The sequence below is a fragment of the Carassius gibelio genome, chromosome B9, assembly GCF_023724105.1.
Source record: "Carassius gibelio isolate Cgi1373 ecotype wild population from Czech Republic chromosome B9, carGib1.2-hapl.c, whole genome shotgun sequence".
Classification (NCBI taxonomy): Eukaryota; Metazoa; Chordata; class Actinopteri; order Cypriniformes; family Cyprinidae; genus Carassius; species Carassius gibelio.
The window spans coordinates 1157487-1178108 of NC_068404.1; the positions used below are offsets into that span (position 1 = coordinate 1157487).

The following is a 20622-nucleotide window of genomic DNA, read 5'->3' on the forward strand; positions in this document are numbered from 1 at the left end:
ATTATAATGTTTCACTGTTCTCTGTCACAGTCAATATGTTGTTTGAGAGAAGCATCCAAGCATCGTGTGGGAATGTTTTTGTGAAGGACCCATTTAAAAAGTGTTGCATTCAGAGGCGTAAATGGCCTGGATGTTTCATGGTTGACTGATATGAATTTTATGACGGCTACCTATATTTGTATAGCTATTATTCTATTAGCTTAAAAAAAAAAAACGTAATACTTTAGATATCATCTTATTCTATATCATTGCTATTTTTCCACAAGTAAAGAAATAGTCCTTTTTAAAAAAAGGAAGGATTGCAGGGTTTCGCACACATTGATTTATTTGTGACGGCCGCCACAATATCAAAACTGACCGACACACATAGATTTTACAAAAGGCACATTTCAAAATCAAAAACCGGTGCGAGTGTTTTTATATCACTGTATTTCATGAGGTAGCCGACTGTATTTAGAAAATGTTCAATGTCATTTTCATTTCATCTTGCATGTAATGTCTGATAAAGCAGCATTTGTGAGCTCAGCGCTGCTTTACAGCCATTTCTGGAGAAACCTCTGTCTCTCTCCTGCTCTTAAAGCGCGCGCTTGTGTGTGTGTGTGTGTGTGTTAGGGCTGTGTGATATGGGGAAAATATCTAATTGTGTTTTTTTTTTTGACAGATATTGCGATTGCGATTTGATTTGCGATTTTTAAATTTGCAAAGTCAAGCTTCAGCTTAGTATTGTCAATAATGTGCAGCACAGTATGAGTATCATTACCCTGCTGAAAAAAATTTGCTGTCAGCTTGCAATGGTCCCGCGCCCCCCCCTCCAGACGCATGTAAATGTGTCTTTACATTGACTTAACACTGAACTCATTCGCTCCAGACGCTATATTCGTGTTTGTTGTGAACGCAGCATAAGCGGTCGCTTTCGACGTCACTGGGTCTTATAGGTGTAAAATTGCTGGTATTTTCTGTCTAGTTTCACAACGCATACTGCTCTTTCAGAATTCTTTATTTTCATTTTCTGCTTGGTTGTGAGTTTTGTTACATCTATATTTTTTAATTGTTTAATTCTTTTAAAATTAATAGTGTACATATTTGGTTAAAATCGATTCCCTATTTTAATTTTCGAAACTTTTTTTGGTTGGTCCGATCAATTGTGCTATCGATTTTCTAACTAAAAGTGACTGCCCTAGTACCGTCCCTGTTTTGATTTCAGCCAATCAGTTCGACCGAACGGAGACAATGTGATTAATATTCATGAACCCAGCAGCTCATCAATCCATAGTGCATTGTATATCGTTAGAATGTAGTAGAATTAGTTTTAATAATAATTAATATGATCTATGATCTATGCATTCATACATGGTTATCAAGTTTTAGTTCTAATCACTAAAGTACTATCATTAAATAGTGCTTAATACCATAATATAATGCTTGACTGACTGATTAAGAAGCTAAGATTTAAAAAGCTGTGCCATTTTACAAAATGTGTGTGTGTGTGTGTGTGTAAAATAGTAGAGATGTTCCGATACCCTTTTTCTCTTCCCGATACTGATTCCGATACCTGGGCTCAGGGTATCGGCCGATACTGAGTACTGATCCGATACCTGGGTGTGTATGCTGTATATACTACTAGCCCTGTGTAAACTGCTAGAATTATTTTATGGTGTGCTTCAGACTGATCCTGTAATAAAACATGAACAAATACATGGTGAACTACTGTATTCATTACAGTATTTTTATTATCTGACATGAATTTGAAAGTATTATTTATTTTCTTAAGCGAAAAAGAACTTCAGATGCAGCCAAAAATCTAACACCGCAAACTAAAAAAGGTATTTTAGTTTTACAATACAACTGTATAAAAAACTGCAAATAAGTCTAGGAATATACAAAATTATATATTAATCAGATAATCTCTTTACAACAAAACAAGTAAAAAAACAAGGAACCATCGAGGCATAATTATTTTTGTCAATAGAGAGGTATTATTATTACTACATAGAGACGTAGCTAAATCGACTGTAGGCTACAACAGTAGCGTAATATATTGTCAATGTACTCATGTTAAACTGAACACTTATTTTGATGCGCTGCCATGAAGATCTTTGAGTGTCTGTGTTTATGATATGACCGTTTTCTCAAATGAAATGGTAAATTCTCATGAAGTGACGGTTTATGTGTTCGTGTCCTCATATAGTGACACACGGCAGAGATTACAAAACAGCGAGCTCCCGCGCATCTGCGCCCGCTCTAAACGGGGGTTGCTTGTGGCAACACAGCACAACTTCCTGTATTTGCAATGCATTCTGAGCAGTGAAGAAGAACCGTGCAGCGGTTAGGCAAAGCTAGCGGTCATAACTAGGCGGCAAGGAAGTCGACCAGAAGTTGAAGTCGGCCTGGTGCTGCCATCTTGTTGCAGAACTTCACTTGCGTTAGCATCCCATTGAGCTCCCATTCATTTTGGCGTCACTTTGACAGCAAATAACTTTACATCTGAGGCTTTTAAAGACTCCATTTGTCCATTATTTATTTCTAAAGATACACGACAATGTATAAAGTGCTCCATTACCTTCTATGTTACATTATGGCCCCGTAGAAACAGTTTTTGTAAAAATAGGCTAACGATTGCGTCATAACCACTCGACTCTCTGTCGCATTACCGTACAGACAGGAGGAGAAGCTCGCAGGCAATTAACTTAATATGGCGTACTGGAGTTACATTTTAAAATACTATACAAAATAATTAATCAGAATACTTACTCCTGCTCACTCACGCCAAAGAACTCCCCGCTCAAGCTCGCCGTCTCTGCAAGATTAACCATGGCAGTTTGCACGCACAGCTACTAGAAGATCTACATCTGTCAGACAGGTTGCTGACGTCATCAAGCTTCGTTTGAGTCTGCGCGTCAGAAAAGTGCTAAAAACGCTAAAAATGGGCTTCATTTGTCTCAATTGAGTTCCAATGGGGTCGCTGTGTCCATTTCTTTTACTGTCTATGGTCATAACTAGGTCTTGTGTAAGAAAATGGTATCGGATCGGTATATGGGTTCATGTACTCGCCGATGCCAGAATTTGTTGTGGTATTGGAGATATTTCCGATACTAGTATCGGAATCAGAAAAACTCTATAAAGTAGTATATCAGTCTGGCGAGTAAACTGAAAATGTATTAGCCAATAGTGATTATATGTCTAAGGAGTGTGTAGAGGGTTCAGCACGTCTTACCCAGGTTTATTAGCTCCATGGTGCACAGTGTGATTTGTAATGATCTTACAGGACTCCTCAAATCATGCAGTCTGCAGAAGTCCAGGTAACACAGTGAATATGACTTTAATACAACATAACGGCCAACTGAATGCAGTGCAGCGTTGTTTGAAATCATAGATTTAAGGTTTGTCACGTGTGTGTGTGTGTTCAGTAACAGCAGAACTTTCTCGTTTGTGTCCAGCTGACCTTACGACAGAGGTCACTTAACCTCAGCTCTTCAAGCTCCTCAAACAACAGGATGCTGATGATTTTGAAATAAATGACTTTAAAAGCTGTTCATCAGTAAGCCCAAGCTCTTGTATCAGGTTGTTATGTTTAAAGACTAAAGCCTGGTTTTACAGACAGGGTTAGGTTAAGACAGGATTAGGCCATAGTTCAATTAGGACATTTAAGTTCCTTTTATAAACGTGCCTTTGAAAAAAAAACCTTACTTGTGTGTGTATCTTAAGACAAATCAATGGCGCACAAATATGTTAAAGATATGTGAGTGTCTTTCAGGTTAAACAACCCTAGTCTGGGACTCAATCTGGTCTGTGAGATACAATGAGAGAAGATGAGAATAAACCTCATAAAGATTAACACACAGCAGAAAAACACAAGTGTAATGGATGTGTTGCTGATGTAAAGGGTTAATAGTGTGTTTGTAATCCGCTGGTTAAGTCTGATGTCACATGGCAGTGCTTCTCCGGTCTGAAGTATATTTGTGGTGATAGCTGTTTTAAACTAGCCTGAGATACACCGGGACTCTTCTACTGAAACCTCACTAGCATTAGCACACATAACACATCTCATTCTGTGATTTAACACTAGTTAATTGATCCATTTGCTTTTGATAAAGCAAAACTGTTGGTCCATATATACCTGGGCAGCCCGCCTGAGTAAAGTCTGACATCACTTCCTGTTCCAAACGCTCGGTCTAATACTGCAGAGAAACTATAACCTTTATTTCCACACGGGTCCCAGATGGCCAGACAGTGATTCATCTGTAAATCATTCAGTGTTTGTGTCTGGATGCTGTGAGCGTAGGGCTTTTCCTAACCTGGGCTAAACATGAATAAATGCTGATCCGCAGCTGTTGAGGAGTATCCTCCGGTGAAACCAGGAGACAGCACTCCTTACATCACGGCTTAACAAGAGCATGGCTTCGACACAGCTTAAAGGGTTAGTTCACCCACAAACGAAGAGTTGTCTGTATTTTACTCGCCCTCCAGCAATCCCAGGTGTGTATGACGAATCCAGTCAGAGTTAGATTTAAAATAGTCCTGGCACTAACTAAAACTAACACAGATCCGTGTTCACAGACAGAGAGTTCACGTGTTATTCATGAAACGCTTGTTTACCGCCAGTCTCATCGTACCAATGATCGTATGTTGATAAATGTGGCGTCTGAAAACATAATCGTTTAAACATCATTCCCTAAAAACAGCAGCCACCGTCTGAGCACAGTACGTCACTTCACTGCACAAACACTGATTCAGCATGTTCAGGAGCTGATAACAGTGCAGACACCAGCAAGGCCAACACACTGAAGGACAGAAGCAGATGAATGTGTCTGTGTCTGACAGCCTTCACTTGTTTCTGACTTCCTCCATAAGTGTTTTCAGCTCTACAGTACTGTCTGGCTCTGTAGCAATCCATGGTCTCTGTTTAACTGAATGTTTACACCAGATGTTTGTTGGGTTGGAGCAGCTCTTCAGTAGACTGGTGTGGATGTGCTGTGTGTTGACAGGAGGAATGCCAGCTCTGAAGTCAAGCGCCGGCTCACAGGAAGCTGCTGTGACATCACTGAACAGCACTGCCACCAATATCCTGGCTTCTGTCAAAGAACAGGTAACAACCTTCTTCACACACCTTCTCTTCAGTTTTGTCAGTGGGAACCAAAACTGTGTTTCACAGAAGCAGGAAAGACATGAATGGTATCCTCTAGATTGAAAAACATTTGCTTAAAGATATTGCAAGATATTGCTTGTAGGGTACTTCTTCAGACAACATTCACATTCTCCAGATTTTTTTCTGTATTTTTCAGACCTGAGGAGTATGAGCCACATGTATCTCAAAATAACCTTGAGATCCAACCCAACAGATGCAGTTCTCTGGTCATTTACTCACCTCCATGGCATTCCAGGTGTAAATAACTGTATCTCTTCTGTGGAACACAAACAGTTATTTTTTGGAAAAAAAAACTGTTAATCTCAGGCCATCCTTAAAAATATTTTGGTTTGCAGTAACAGTAATATATTTTTTGCCTTCGGCGCATCATTGCAAACCTCATTTTGATGCAGGCTATATAGACCACAAACAAATTAAAATCTTTGTCAAAATCTTGTTTATTGCATGAACTTCAGGAAAACAATAAACAGAGTGGACTGCCATAAAGCAAAACATTTACTGCAGGCTTCAACATGGCTGTGTTTACGATTAGAAATGTCAACAACAACAAAACATCGCATACATCAATTCTAGCCTGAATCTGTATCTGTCTGCATTAGGGGCCGTTCACATATCGCGACTAAAAACATGTGGAAAACGCTAGGCACGCCGCTTTCTCCTTCTTTCCAAAGCGCTCGGGCAGTTGCACCCCAGGAAATAATGAACTTGAGCGAGCAAAAGACACGATATGTGAACGGCCCCTTAGACCTTTCTGTTGTAAATAGAGAAACACTGTGCAGAAGTATTACCGTATTTTTCGGACTATAAGTCACATTTATTCAGAACCAAGAGAAAACATTACCGTCTCCAGCCGTGAGAGGGCGCTCTATGTCTTCAGTGTAGACTACAGGAGAACTGAGCAGCACAGAGCGCCCTCTCGAGGCTGGAGACGGTAATGATTTCTTTTGGTTCATTTCTATCGGTTCATGTCAAATTAATTTTGATAAGTCGCACCTGACTATAAGTCACAGGACCAGCCAAACTATAAAAAAATATATAATTATAATTATATAATTATATAATATAAATAATTATAGTCCGGAAAATACGGTATTTGCTGTTATCCATGTGGTTCGAAGCTGCTGTTGCTGTGTGATGCGTGTTCCGGAAAAAAAAAAAAAAAACTACGCGCTCCGAGAGAAGGTCGTTAAAATCAATTTCCTATTTTAGTTTTCAAAACTTGTGTTGGTTGGTCCAATCGATTCGTGCAATAGATTTTCGAAGTTTTAGACTAGAGGGGAGAAGGGATGGGAAAAGATCTGGGCACAGTTTTTCCAGAACTTCGTGCCGAGTTAAAGCGGTGTCGAGCTGTTTTAATGAATGTTTAGGATGTATTATGGTGCCCGAACTGAACTTTAAAACGTGACCGGGAACATTTGGTTTACTGCAGCCGCAGCCATCATTACCAAGAGAGAACCGCTGACTCTGACAGAGAATGAGAGGAGACGAACGCACCGGCCACAGTGTGACATCCGTTAACCAATAGTGTAAACATAGATGACATCACAGGGTTTTTTTTAAAGAAAGAACGTAGTCTTTGTTTGTATGTAGGCCTAGGCAATTTATATATTTACAATACTTACTAAAATATAATTAAAATTATTTAATTGCTTTTGTATTAGTTTTTGATATGTGAAAAAATAAATAAAAATTGGTCGGTCTTAACGCAAATGTACATCCGGCAAGTCGGTCGGACTAAAAGCAAAAAAATATAAATTGAGTTTTTGTATTGTTTTAGCTTGTTGCTTCACAAGCCATTAATTGATCAACTGGAGTCATGTGGGTTACTTGTGGATCAGATGTTTGGACTCTCATAGTGACGGCACCCATTCACTGCAGAGGATCCACTGGTGATCAAGTGATTTAAAGCTACATTTCTCCAAATCTGTTCATGAAGAACCAACTCATCTACATCTCAGAGCACATTTTCATCTTTTCCAAACTATTTCTTTAAGTTCAAGTTAATTTGAATAAAATAAAAAATAAAAGCCCTTGCTACGTGTACTGCGTTTAAGCTAAATGAGACTTGTTATAGCACTTATAGACGGTTTCAACGGCAACAACATAAACAAACGTTACTGCGCATGCTTAGCTTATAAACTTAGCCGGTAACTTCCAAAATAGAATCAATAACAACAGCCAAGTCCCCCTAGAGTAGATTATTTTTTATGATAACAAACAAAATATGTTTGCTGCGTAAATCAGGTGGACTTTATGAAAATGCAAATTAATTATTTCCGAGCAGGAAATGCATTAAGCGCGAGAAACAGAGTAAACGAAGCAGAGCTACGCTCACAAACACTGCGTTATCAGGCATATGACATACAAGTCTTCCTTCAGAAATACAGTGATATAAAAACACCTGTGCCTCGCTTTCATATTTAAGCATATAAATGTAAGGAATTATTATTATTATTAAACGTGCAGTACGTGCTCATGTTTATTCAACAAAGCCTTTTGGATAATGGTTTAGTTTTAAAATCGTGGCGAGCCTCCAAAGATAAATAAATGTATGGGAAACACATCCCACATCACAAGCACCTGAGCCCAACTTCAGTCTACTCACCACCTTGAGTTTAACTGTGTTTGTAGAAGACATCGCAGCCAGACGATATACACAACACAGACCGGAGGTTACCTTAGAGCCAGGCGCGTGCGCCCGATGAAACCGTCTGTACATCATTGCCCTTTCGTTGATTTTGATTGCTTTCATTTGTAAGTCACTTTAGATTACAGCGTCTGCTAAATGACTAAAACTTTTCTAAACAGATATCTCTGTAGATTCTGATGTGAGAAAACAACGGGGCTTTTTCACCGAAGCAAGCATTATTATGAATTATGGACTTTTTTTTAGGCATGAAGCAACAGTTTGAAGTTAAAACATCTTGAAGTTACACTTATTGCAATCACACAGCTTTGTCCTTTATTATTATTATTATTATTATTATTATTTGTGGATTACTTGTGATGTTTTTATCAGCTTTTTAAGATAAGAATTTCTTTTTCCCAGCGGGTGCGTAACAAAAACAGAACGGTTTCAGTTTGGCCTGATGGTGGAGAGTGAGTTAGTCTGTTTAATATTGACACTGTCCTCTATCTCTGGGTACAATTGCATCACTTTCCTGCAAGCGGTTCAAGAGAATGACAAAGAAGAAGAGAAGACACATTAGAGGCTTGTCCCCAATAATAACAATACTTAAAAAAGTTAACCTGGGTTCACGGTGTACAGTGTGAAATGACAAAACCTGACTATCCAGGGTTAATCACATCCCAAGTAAGAATATTACTATGAAACATAGAACAAGATAAGCAGTTGTTATTTTATACCGGATTTTAAAAGCTGAGAGAAAGGTCACTCTCTTTATGGCACGATGCCAAATGCTATTGTTGACTAGTGTCAACAGGAAATAAATCTCTATTGGAGAATACCTGGCCTGTGTCATTTCCTCTTCCTTTAAAGGGATTTCCTGGAAACTTGCACTCATTTTGTTGAAGAACTCGCTCAAAGTAAAAGTGAAGGAGAGGAGAGAACAAGAGAAGCTTGTTAGATTGAGTCTATACGGTTGAGGGCCGTCCAGCCGTTACACCAGTGAAGGAGCGAGAGCGAGAGCGAGAGGAACAGCTTCTCCTGGGACTGTACAGATGGCTGAAGGATGGGATCAGTGATGTCACCGTCAGTCTGTTGGTGCTCTTTACTGGGTTTTCTTGCTTTTCTTCTCATGTTTCCTAATGCTTTTGCCCTGAGGTTTGTGGAGTAGATTTGTTTTACCTAAATCAGCGGTGTTGCAGAATGTGATATATTGCTATTTGATTTAAATGAGTGTTATAGTAATGGTTATTGTGTGAGGTCCGTTGTTTTATTAGTGTTGGTGTGTGTTTGCTGGCGTTGAGTGGGTCACCTGCGGTAGACACGTGCATATGTGCAGTATATGAGTTGTAGGGCTGTTTATTGCCAAGAATCTGGCGATACGATACGTATCACGATACATGGGTTGCAATACGATATGTTGCGATACACTGCGATACTGTAAGCAAGGCAATTGGGATATTTCTTATTTTAGGAATAGTATATATTGTAAGGAAAGCTGTCAGAACACCACCATATGCAAACCTTAGCAATAAATAAAAATTGTTTAACCAGAACACAGTGGGACCTGCATTTGTAATAATCAGTGTCTGTAACATTCAACGTTATTGAACCACTGTTGGTGCAGTACGAGTAAAGGGGGATAAATTAAAGTGCTTGCAGGATTTTTTAATAAAATAAAACACTATAAAAACAATAAAGGCATAATCTGAAAAACTAAGCTTTTTGCATTATACTGAATAATATTCAGATTATGCCTTTATTGTTTTTTACAGTGGGTTTGATACCTTTAGATCAAATGGTGTTGTCATTTAATGAATTTATATTATTGCATACATTAAAAGTTTCAAAATTATTATAAAACACATGAAACGGTAATTCAGAAAACTTTGTGCAATAACAGGGATATTTTTCTGAACATTTTAGTATTGGCTTTATATTAAAATGTCACATAGTTAAATTGTTTAATTTAAATGGGTAACATTTTTTTTTAACCTTTTACCCCCTAGAAATTAAGCCTTTTGCAACGTAAAGGGCATAGATTTATGACTATCTATCTTAGTTTGTGCTCAAAACAAACACGAATGTCTAATGAATGTAAAACATCAAATTAAGTTTACCGCTGTTGAAAACGGCAACACGAGCACCGCACCAACTGCATAAAACACCCCCAAATTGAGAGACCGCTGCAGCCGCAGGGTGACCCCCCCGCCTATAGCTGTGCCCCGCGAGTCTCTTCACACGGGTCACGGCAAGCGACGGAACCGAGGCTGCGCTAGCGCAACAATCCCACGGTGGACGTTACCAAAAAAGACTAAATGTCTCTTCAGTTTTGTACACCGACACATGAACTGGGACAGTTATTTCACCCTCCATTATTAGCAGCGAACTACATTAACGCTAACATTAGTGGCGTGCTCTAATAGTAATACTAGCATTTCCTGTCACTCAGGATTTGTTCAGAGGTGAAGACTGCCATGTAACAGTTGTGAAATAAACTCAAAACGAAACAACTGCCATGAATCTTGTATTATTTATTTATTATTATTGTAAAATATATTACGTTTTTTAGAATCGATACAGTATTGCCAAACAAAATATCGCGATACTCAAGTGTATCGATAATTTCTTACACCAAAATAAGTTGTACAGTATACTTTACAACGAGGTGATTATCTCTAAAATAAAAGGCATCCTCTTGTGCTACCTGTGTCATTTTGATATATTGATGAATAATTGTTACATAAAAACCCAGACTAATGGGTTATATATTTATTATAGACTCTAATTAATCTCTCTGCATCTGCATAGGTCTGATTCCCGACTTTATTCCCTATACGAACAGTATATGAAAAGTAGTATGTCTGAATTCATAGTATTCGTAAACACATAACCAAAAAGTACCTGGAGGAACTACTTCTTCCACTGTGATTCTGAAGTGCACACCCTGTAGAGATTGTGCTATCCCATGAGTTGAGGATAAGAGAGGGTTTTGCAGATTGACTTTTTGCCTCGTTGTGAAGGAGCAGCAAGACCCCGTTCATCCAGCGACCTGAGCGTACATTGGTAGCAGTGGATTGAGGAAGGGAGGTTCTTTCCCCGGGGGAGTCCTGAAAGATAGTGTCTAGGGATGTGTGCAACGACTCATTTAATGTCGATTAAACTAGAAGGAGCTGTACCGTAGGGCTGGGCGATTGATCTAATGATATGATCACGCGCATCTAGTCAGTAAATCTGGTTCACCTGCTTTCAAATGGAGCGTCATTTAATAGACAGAGCCGTAGATCACTGACAAGCTACGCAATATCATGTTCATTATCGAAGGAGAAATTAAAGATCATGGTGGTGGTGGTGGTCTTCACTGCCCAGGAGAGGAGAATAATGAGGTGGACATAGACTCTTTTTAGGTTTCTGCTGTGATCTTGTACTCTTTATCCTGCAAACTTTTCTAATGACTGGTCAGCTTTAAAATCTTTTCTTGGGGCTAATGAATAGTTTGATTACTAGTTCTTGACACTGTGGGCCTTTTGGGGAAATGTTTAGCGTTGGAGTGGACTAGTCACGTATAAAAGCATGTTTCTGTTCTTCAGTCAGACATATATTCTCAGTAATGTGCGGTCTGTTTTGGTTCTTGTTAGGGATCGTGTTAAATATGTTGCAAACTTTTCATGAAGACCCTAATGAATCATATCAACTTGTGGAAAATGGGCATCTGATTCATACATAGTAAATCAATGGGAAATACAATAAAATATGAAACAAAATTATTGGAAAAAATATCTCACACAAATTGTATAAATGTTATGTAGTACTATAAAATCCCCCCAAAATTCTTAATAATAATAATAATAATAATAAATATTGAAAATATATATAAAACATATATAAGATTGATTTATGTGGGAAAAAAAAAAACATTTCATGGCTTCAGTCACTTTTGGTGCTGAATGTGACCCCCATAGGAAAATAAGGAAAATAAAAATAATCGTATTATGATATAATGAAAATGATAAATATCATGAAAGATTTTAAGTTTTTAGTCATGTCGTCTAATAGTCTCTTATTATTTCTTCTTTAATCTTTTGGTACTGTTCTGTTTTGTCATAGAAAAAGAATCATGATAAAGTTGTTGATTGTGATCCTGATTCTGTGACACACATTGTGATTGTTTTTGCCACATTGCCTGTGTTTCTGTTCTCCCACATTGACGTAAATGAAAGCTAGTGGAGTGGAGAGTGTAATGTGGCTAATGTGTAATGTGTTTATTATCCGTAATACTGGACAGTGATGTGTCTGCGCTGTGTGGAGATCCTGTAGAGCAGGTCATGACCTCTGAACTAATGTGCAGTGTGTGTGTTTACCGCTGGCTCCATCATGCTGCTGTTGTTCATCAGTGTGTGTGTGTGTGTGTGTGTTCAGGAGCTGCAGTTTGAGCGCTTGACTCGGGAGTTGGAGGTGGAGCGACAGATTGTGGCCAATCAGCTGGAGCGATGCCGACTGAGTTCAGATTCACCCGGAGCGGCTAGTGGAGGGTACACACATCACATCACTCTCTTCTGCTTTTCTTTCCTCATATCCTGAAAAAGTAGAGGGAGAGAGACAGAAGTAAAGATTAACATTGTAGACCAACTTTCCACCAGCTTTCCATTTCAAATACATAATCATCCTGCCAAAAGAAGAACATAAACGTCTTTAATACATCTTTATATAGTAAAATAAATTTCATTAAAATGCCTAAAATACTCAAAATAGATGAAAATAACTGTTGTAGTGCTTAGTTTTTCTTTGAGCAGAATATCCACTGGTTATCACTAGACTCCAATCTTCCCAGTTTTTGGAGATAACAGCAGTATTTTCCAAGACCGAGTGTGTGTGTGTGTGTGTGTGTGTGTGTGTGTGTGAGTGTGTGTGGTTTCTAGATTGGGGAATAGTCCTCTCTTGTTTTGATATCAGGCATGATTGCTTGTGTGAGGAAACATTGTATGGGTCAAAATTATAGATTTTTCTTTTATGACAAAAATCATTAGGATATTCAGAAAAGATCATGTTCCATTTCCTACCATAATTATATCTAAACTTCATTTCCCATTAGTAATATGCATTGCTAAGATCTTCATTTAGACAGTTTTAAAGATGATCTAAAAACATTTTGACCCTAGATTCCAGATTTTCAAATAGTTGTATCTCAGCCAAATATCATCCAATATTATTAAACCATACATCAATGAAAAGATGATTTATTCAGCTTTCATGTGATGTATCAATATCAATTTCAAGAAATTTACTCTTTTGACTGGTTTTGTGCTCCATGGTCACACACACACACACACACACACACACACACACACACACACACACAGTGTATTAAACACAGGCCTAGAGCGAACCTAACCGTGGGGGTGTTAATACTTTTGGCCAGCACTGCTCCTTGTGTTTTGGTGAGGTGTCTCTCTCTCCTGCTCAATTTTAGAGCGGTAGGTTTAAATATACTGCTCACTTATTGATAATGTCTTGAATTTCATCAGTTACTCGTCCTTGTGGTTCTATGAAAGTTTTGTAAACCACATCAAGAAGTCACGTGAAAGCTTTTGCTATTGCAGATTTTGTTATTATCCTTCGGCTTGGCTCTCACCTCTCATTCCACACTTTTAGCAGTGATTTTATGTGACAGAGACATGAATAAACTTATTTTACGTTTGTTTCTTTATTTTCTGTAGTTCCTCTGAGACGTCTCTTCCCTGGAGATCTGCAGGTATGGGATGAACGAGTGAATGAACCCAGTTTTACCCAATGTGATTTGAATCATTAATGAATCTCTTTCATACCTCAGTAAAGAGTGGAGCAGTACAGTTCTGTTTATACAGCAGGCTTGGTTGAGAGTCATTGACTAATCGTGAGTGTCCCTCCCTGAAATAAACCAAACCCCATGTGATGAAGATGATTGCCCTGAAAACATCATCATACAGGGGCATCTCACAACATCAGAAGAATTAGAAGAGAAGCTTTCTTATATTCTAGATTCATTGAACACCAACTGAAATATTTCAATCTAATTCTGATGGTTATGATTTACAGCTTAGGAAAATGTAAAATACATCATCTCAAAAAATTAGGATATTCCATTTCGTGGTTGATCAGTTTGATTAATGTTGAGTATAAATACTGGGAGCCTCCTGGGCTAGTTCAGAACATGCAAAGAAGGTCATCGCTGAAAGAGCTGCTGTTCACAGAGTGCTGTATCTGAATAAAACTGAAGCTGGAGTCTTCAGGAAAAGAGCTACAGCCGTCACACTCATACAACCAAACCATTACTGTGCTTGATTGGCCTGAACCTCACCGAGTATCTGTGGAGTATTGTGAAGAGGAGCTGAAGGCTCTATCAAAGCAGCCTGAGCTTCAGTAACTCCTCAGCAGTGTCTCAGACTGATCACTGAAGCAGTCATTCATACAAGAGGAGCTCCATCCCAGTGTTGAGTGCATCATTACACCTGCTTCAGAGATCTCCACATTTCTGATTTGAGAAAATATTCAACGCTTTTGAGATACTGAATTTTTTTATTTTCCTGAGCTGTAACTCATAGTAACCATCAGAATTAAAACAAAAAACTCCTGAAATATCTCAGGTTGTGTGCAATGAATCCATAATATAAAAAGGTTTGCTTTTTTGAATTCAATTAACAAAAAATAAAGAACTTTTCCATAATATTCACATTTTTTGAGATGCACCTGTACTGGAACTGAACAAATGCCTCTTTACTCACTGTCTATCATTATGGCTTCTTTACTCAAGTCGACATCTACATGAATACCACCCTGAGCACTAGGGGCAAATATTTACCTTTGCAATTTGTATTTCAATACATATATATATATATATAATTAAGTGCATGAGAAGCCTAAATACAAGCTGCTTTCCAAAGGCAATTCTATATAGCAAGCAGACAAATTATATGCCATCAATACCAGTTTACCTCCACAAGTTAGGACATTAATTAATTAATTAATTAATTAAATAACAAAAAATAAATATTTCCACTATTCAAGCTCGCTGATTGGTTTAACAATAAACCTCCAATTTATGTTAGATGTTTTTGCTGCATATGCAGTTGTGCCAAGCGGTGCCATCCCGAGTTATTTTCTGTTCATTGCCAATTCAATAAAGACAGTTAACAATCTAGCTTCTGAGTACTAAGTTATTAACCCAACAATAGCCTCAGTTAATTTTATTGCAGTGGGCCGTGCAAACATATGTGTTTGGTTGTGTGGGGCGCGAGCTGAAAAAGGTTGGGAACCACTGCTCTAGTGTAAAGGCTCCCTACAAGTCATGTTTCTGAATCCTGCACGTTACTGTGGGTCCAGGGTCTACCCAGATGAACTCTTACTCTGATAGTGGTTATCAGGATGCGGTCAGCTACTACAGCGGTCCGGCTCAGAGACTTCAGACCTCACTTCCTGCTTCAGGAGGAAGCTCCACGCTGCAGAGGGGCTCCAGGGCCGAGGGCCAGGCTGCAGGACACCCCCGAACACAGGAGCTACAGGTACAGCTCACACCTCTCACTGCTTCATAGCTTCATGTGAGGGTCATGTTTCACAAGAATATCTAAAGTAAAAGAAGAAAAGGAAACCTCTCTCCTGAAGCGGTTGCACAGGTGTGCCTTAGGCTGGCCACAATAAAAAAAACACTCTCAAATGTGCAGTTTTATCACACCGCACAATGCCACAGATGTCGCAAGTTGTGTCCTCTTCACAGATGAATGAGGTTTTCACTGTTCAGGGCAGATGGCAGACAGTGTGTATAGGGTTGTGTGGTGAGCGGTTTGCTGATGTCAGCGTTGTGGATCGTGTGGCCCATGGTGGTGGTGGGGTTATGGCGTGGGCAGGTGTATGTTATGGACAACAAACACAGGTGCATTTTATTGATGTCATCTTGAATGCACAGAGATACAGTGACGAGATTCTGAGGCCCATTGTTGTGCCATTCATCCATGACCATCACCTCATGTTGCAGCATGATAATGCACGGGCCCATGTCACCTTACACGTCACCCATTGAGCATGTTTGGGATGCCCTGGATCAGTGTATACAACACCATGTTCCAGTTCCTGCCAATATCCAGCAGCTTCACACAGCCATTGAAGAGGAGTGGACCAACATCCCACAGACCACATTCAACAACCTATATGAAGGAGATGTGTTGCACTGTGTGAGGCAACGGTGGTCACACAAGACCCCCAGGACCCCCCAATACAGTAAAACTGCACATTTTAGAGTGGTCTTTTATTGTGGCCAGCCTAAGACACACCTGTGCATCTTGATATGTCACACCTGTGAGGTGGATGGATCATCTCGGCAAAGGAGAATTGCTCACTAACACAGATTTAGACAGATTTGTGAACAATATTTGAGAGAAACAGGCTTTTTGTGTAAATAAAAAAAGTCTTAGATCTTTGAGTTCAGCTCATGAAAAATGGGGCAAAAACAAAAGTGTTGCATCGTTGTTAACTGAGAAGACGCACAAATAAACGCTGAAAATGAACGTGGATTTGCGCATCTTCTCTATTAACAACGGCTCTGTGTAGTAACAGCTGCTCTATGTGAAATCACGCACCTGAGGGAATTAACCGCTGATTAGAGAACCGGCTTTACTGACGAGATGCGCATTAACCATCATCCGATCGTGATGGGAGCACCTCTAGTGTTCAGGTTTTGGCACCTTCTATGTAACTATAATTCTTTCTGTCCGGATCGATCCCATAGAAGAAGAAACACTTATGAGATATAAAAACAAAGCCGAAGCAGTAGAGTGTCAAACCTTTACAAAATAACAATAGACAATTCTAAAATAGACAGCAGGGAACACGAGAAACACTTTATAACAAGCAAACTGATAAATCAGTACCTGAAGGACTAAAACCTGAGATTTGATTTGGAATAAAAAGTCTAAATTACACCAATAAAAAATCCAATAGCAGGACAGAACAGTATATCTGCTGAGTCAAGTATAAAGAGTTGTCTATATGTAGATGCTGTAAAGATGTTTGCGTCCTCTCGTAGGGGTCGGGAATGATGGACGGGACTAAACCAGGTCGTGCTATGCGCCGTGTTGGTTCAATGCCCGCTCGTGTTCAGCCGCTGTACAGAAGCAGCGTCTCTCCGTCTCGAGGGTCTCTTCGGACCACTGGAAGCTCCTATGGGTCGCCGATTACGACTGAACCTAAAGCTCTTTTCACAAGCGCCACACAGAAGGCCTCTCCTTCCTCCCGCTCCAGCTGCACCACCTCACCCTATTCTGGAGCGGTGGGCTCTGTGAGAGAAGACCAGCACGCAGTACCACAGCATTATGGGTCGATGATGTCAAGGACGTTTCTGCATGACGTATCTAATCCATACATTACACACAGCTATGAGATCTACGAGCGGATAGACCCGCGACCAGACAACTTCACAGGTAAGAAAACAGCGAAGGCTTTGAGCTCCTATTCCTTCCTCACTTCTTTATTGAACCCTCAAGTGTGAACGATCATGAATTCCCTGGGACTCTTTCCTGTCCATGTGGCTAACACAGAGAAAGTACAGGTCTTAATATGTTATATTACAGTCAGCTGATAGCAGAGCTTGACTACGAGGCCTGCCTGAACTAACGCAGAACGCTTGATTTAACAACATTTTTGCTATTGGTTTAAACACTGTGCAAGGGTCAGATGGTTAACAAGTTGTTAACAAAGGGAAATTAAATGTGATCTAGTTGTTTACAAATGATCTAATGGTCTTCATCCCCGACATGACCTGGGCAGAAATCATGTTCATGGATGAGCTAATGGTTTATTAACGTAGTAGAATGAAGCAGGGTGAGCTTTTATTATGCCACAGTGAACCACTTCCTCTGCTTCCAGTTGTGCGTATGTGGTGTAAAGCAGCGCTGTTTTTTCATACTACATACATTTGAATGTTCTTTTATAATATTACTCTGTGCAGTCATCACCAGTCTATTAAAACGCACAACATATTAAAGCATCTTTGGTGTTTCCATATGTTTTCCGTGTCACTAGTTTAAATTGCTTATATCTCTGGATTTAAACATTCTTCGAAACATTTGGGATAATGTAAGTACACAAGTCCGCAAAATATACTGTATGACACCGTTCTAGTTGTTTTTGGATATTTTCATAAAAAATATCTTACATATTGTGCCTTTAAAGCAATATTTGGGATCTCCCAAAATCTGATGATTGTTATTTATTCAAATTTGTTAGTTATCTAATGTTAAATATAATGTATAATACTGTGTGTACTTACAGTATATTTATCTTCTATTTTGAAATGATGATTTTCTTTGTGTACAGGAATCAGACTTGAATTTACATTTACATTTATAAATTTAGCAGATACTTTTTTTCAAAGCAGCGTCTCTAGATTAGCTTAACGCAGTACACATAGCTAGTGTTTTTTTTTTTTTTTTTTTTAAAGTTCTCCGACTGTGCCGGATTTCCAGCATGCAGCATTTGGTTAATAAAATAATCCTCAATTTTAATTTTTTTTTTGCTGATTATCATTTTTCAGTCCAAGAATTTGTCTACCAATGAAATGAGAGGAGCAGCTTTCACTCTCAACCAAACTAGCATTAACTAGCCAATCAGGATGTTTTGAATCTTTAAGATTACTTACAACAGAACAGCAACGCATTTTTTGGTTTCGTAAATCTAGGAGAAGAGGTCATTCTGACTTTGCTATGACAATCTGGCGCTGAATCAGCTACAGGAAGTATGTTTTGTAATTAGTTTAAGTATTTGCTATTGAATGTTCAAATGCAGAGTGTGTGTGTGTGTGTGTGTGTGTGTGTGTGTGTGTATGTGTGTGTGTGTGTGAGAGAGTGAGAGAGAGAGACAGAGTCACACAGTCAGCTGTCTTAACCGTTTGTGGCTTTTGTACTGCAAACACACATGAGCTTCATCATGTATGTGATGGCACTTATGAGTAAGACTCAAACCATTGAAGTGTGGTTCCTGAGATGCTCTTTGCCAGTAGGGTTGATAGGATGATCTGGTGGTTAACCGTATCAAAAGCAGCGAACAGATCAAGCAGGATAAGTACTTGAAGATTTGGATTCTGCTCTTGCCAGTCTTAGAGCTTCAACAACTGAGAGCAAGGCCGTCTCAGCTGAATGTCTTCTGAAGCCAGATTGGTTGCTGTCAAGGAGATTGTTGTGTGTGAGAAATGTAGAGACTTGGTTGAACACAGCTCCTTCAAGTGTTTTTGCAATGAAAGGAAGAAGAGAAACTGGTCTGTAGTTCTCTAAAAGAGATGGGTTGAGGGTGAGTTTCTTAAATATTGGGGTTATATGAGCCTGTCTAAATGATGAGGGGAAAACACCAGTGTGGAGGGAAGTGTTGATGATGTGAGTGAGTGCAGGTATAACTTCAGGAGAAATGGCTTGAAGGAGATGAGATGGAATAGGATCAAGTAGACAAGTAGAAGGATGATTAGAAAGGATGAGTTTTGAGAGAGTGAAGAGAAGGATGTAAATGAGTGTAAGTTTGCTGGTGATATGAGCTTGACTGATTGTGGTGTGGAAAACTGTGCACTTATGTTTTTAATTGTATTAACCAGTACATTTACCAATTGGTATTATTAACCAACCAATTTCACCAGTACATGATCAGTGGAGCAGTGTCATGTATAAATAAAGTCCAGTTGGTTGCCTGATTTGTGAGTAGCAGTAGTTGACACTCGGTTGAGATCAAAAGAGGCAAGCAGAGTCTGGAAGTCTGCAGATTGAGGTTTATCTGGGTGGATGTTGAAGTCTCCAAGCATAACTAGAGTACCATCCTCAGAAAAGGTTGAGAGCAACACATCTATTTCATCAAAAAAAGTTACCTAGTAGTCCTGGGGGTCGATAAATAACTACAAAATAGATTTGAAGAGGGTAGGTAACCGTAACTGAATGTGATTAAAAGGGGCTGTTAATGCCCAGAGAAGGTAAAGGAATACATTTCCAATTATTAGAGATAAGCAGACCAGTACAAAGTATAAAATGGTTTATACAGTTTACTAAGTGTTTGTCAATAGAGTATGTGTGTGGTGGTCTCTCTAACTATTTGTTTGTATTGTCATCGTTAGGTGTGCGAGCGTCTTATACAAGTCAACACAGTCAGATGGGTGCTGATCTGAGGTCAGCCGCTTCCCCTGACCGCTATATAGGACCTATTTATGAGGACCGGACGTTTCAGAGACCCCTGTACCACAGCCTCAGCCAGACAGCTGCAGACCTGAACCACAGCCCACAGAGTCCACTCTACAGGTCGCCTTTCGGTATGGAACCGCCTTTCTGCTGCTGCTTTGTTTGAACTGTATAAACATTTATTATTTTAAAAACAATTGTGTATAACATTTAATGCAATTAATTTTTATATATTTAGATTAGATTAGATTAAACTTTATTGTCATTGCACATGTAAGGTAGCCTGACTACGTCAGACTTCGCACTTCCGCTCAATTTCAGTTCGCTTCTGTGCTCAGTCTGAGATAGCAAACCATCTCCCAGTTTTCCTCCAGATCCAAAACAGCCGGCCAATCAGTGAACAGAGAGCAGGCTGAGAGCCGTGACGTAGACACAGAGCGCTGAGTTTAGGGAAATTGAATACGACATGGGAGACATTGAGACACGGGATGCTATTCGCAGAGTGTTTGTTTCACATTTTGAATGGAGGTGATGTTGTGGCCCTACCCGCGACAGGTTTTGGGAAAAGTTTAATTTATCAACTGTTACCGATCATCAGCGATAAACTGGGGAGGCCAAAGTCCGAAAGGGCGATAATTGTGATTGTGTCCCCCTTGGTTGCTCTCATGCAG

The 20622-nt window shown here is 39.3% G+C and overlaps 1 protein-coding gene across 1 annotated transcript in view; it reads left to right on the top strand.

Annotated features, from left to right (window-relative positions):
• Nucleotides 1-20622, top strand: part of LOC127964385 (plakophilin-4) — a 40145-nt gene that overhangs the window by 7921 nt on the left and 11602 nt on the right. Inside the window, exons 4-9 of the mRNA XM_052564584.1 lie at nt 4986-5086; nt 12192-12304; nt 13490-13524; nt 15132-15310; nt 16828-17221; nt 19891-20082. Coding sequence (XP_052420544.1) covers nt 4991-5086; nt 12192-12304; nt 13490-13524; nt 15132-15310; nt 16828-17221; nt 19891-20082 — 1009 coding nt within the window. The 5' untranslated portion in view covers nt 4986-4990. The remainder of the gene's footprint in view (nt 1-4985; nt 5087-12191; nt 12305-13489; nt 13525-15131; nt 15311-16827; nt 17222-19890; nt 20083-20622) is intronic.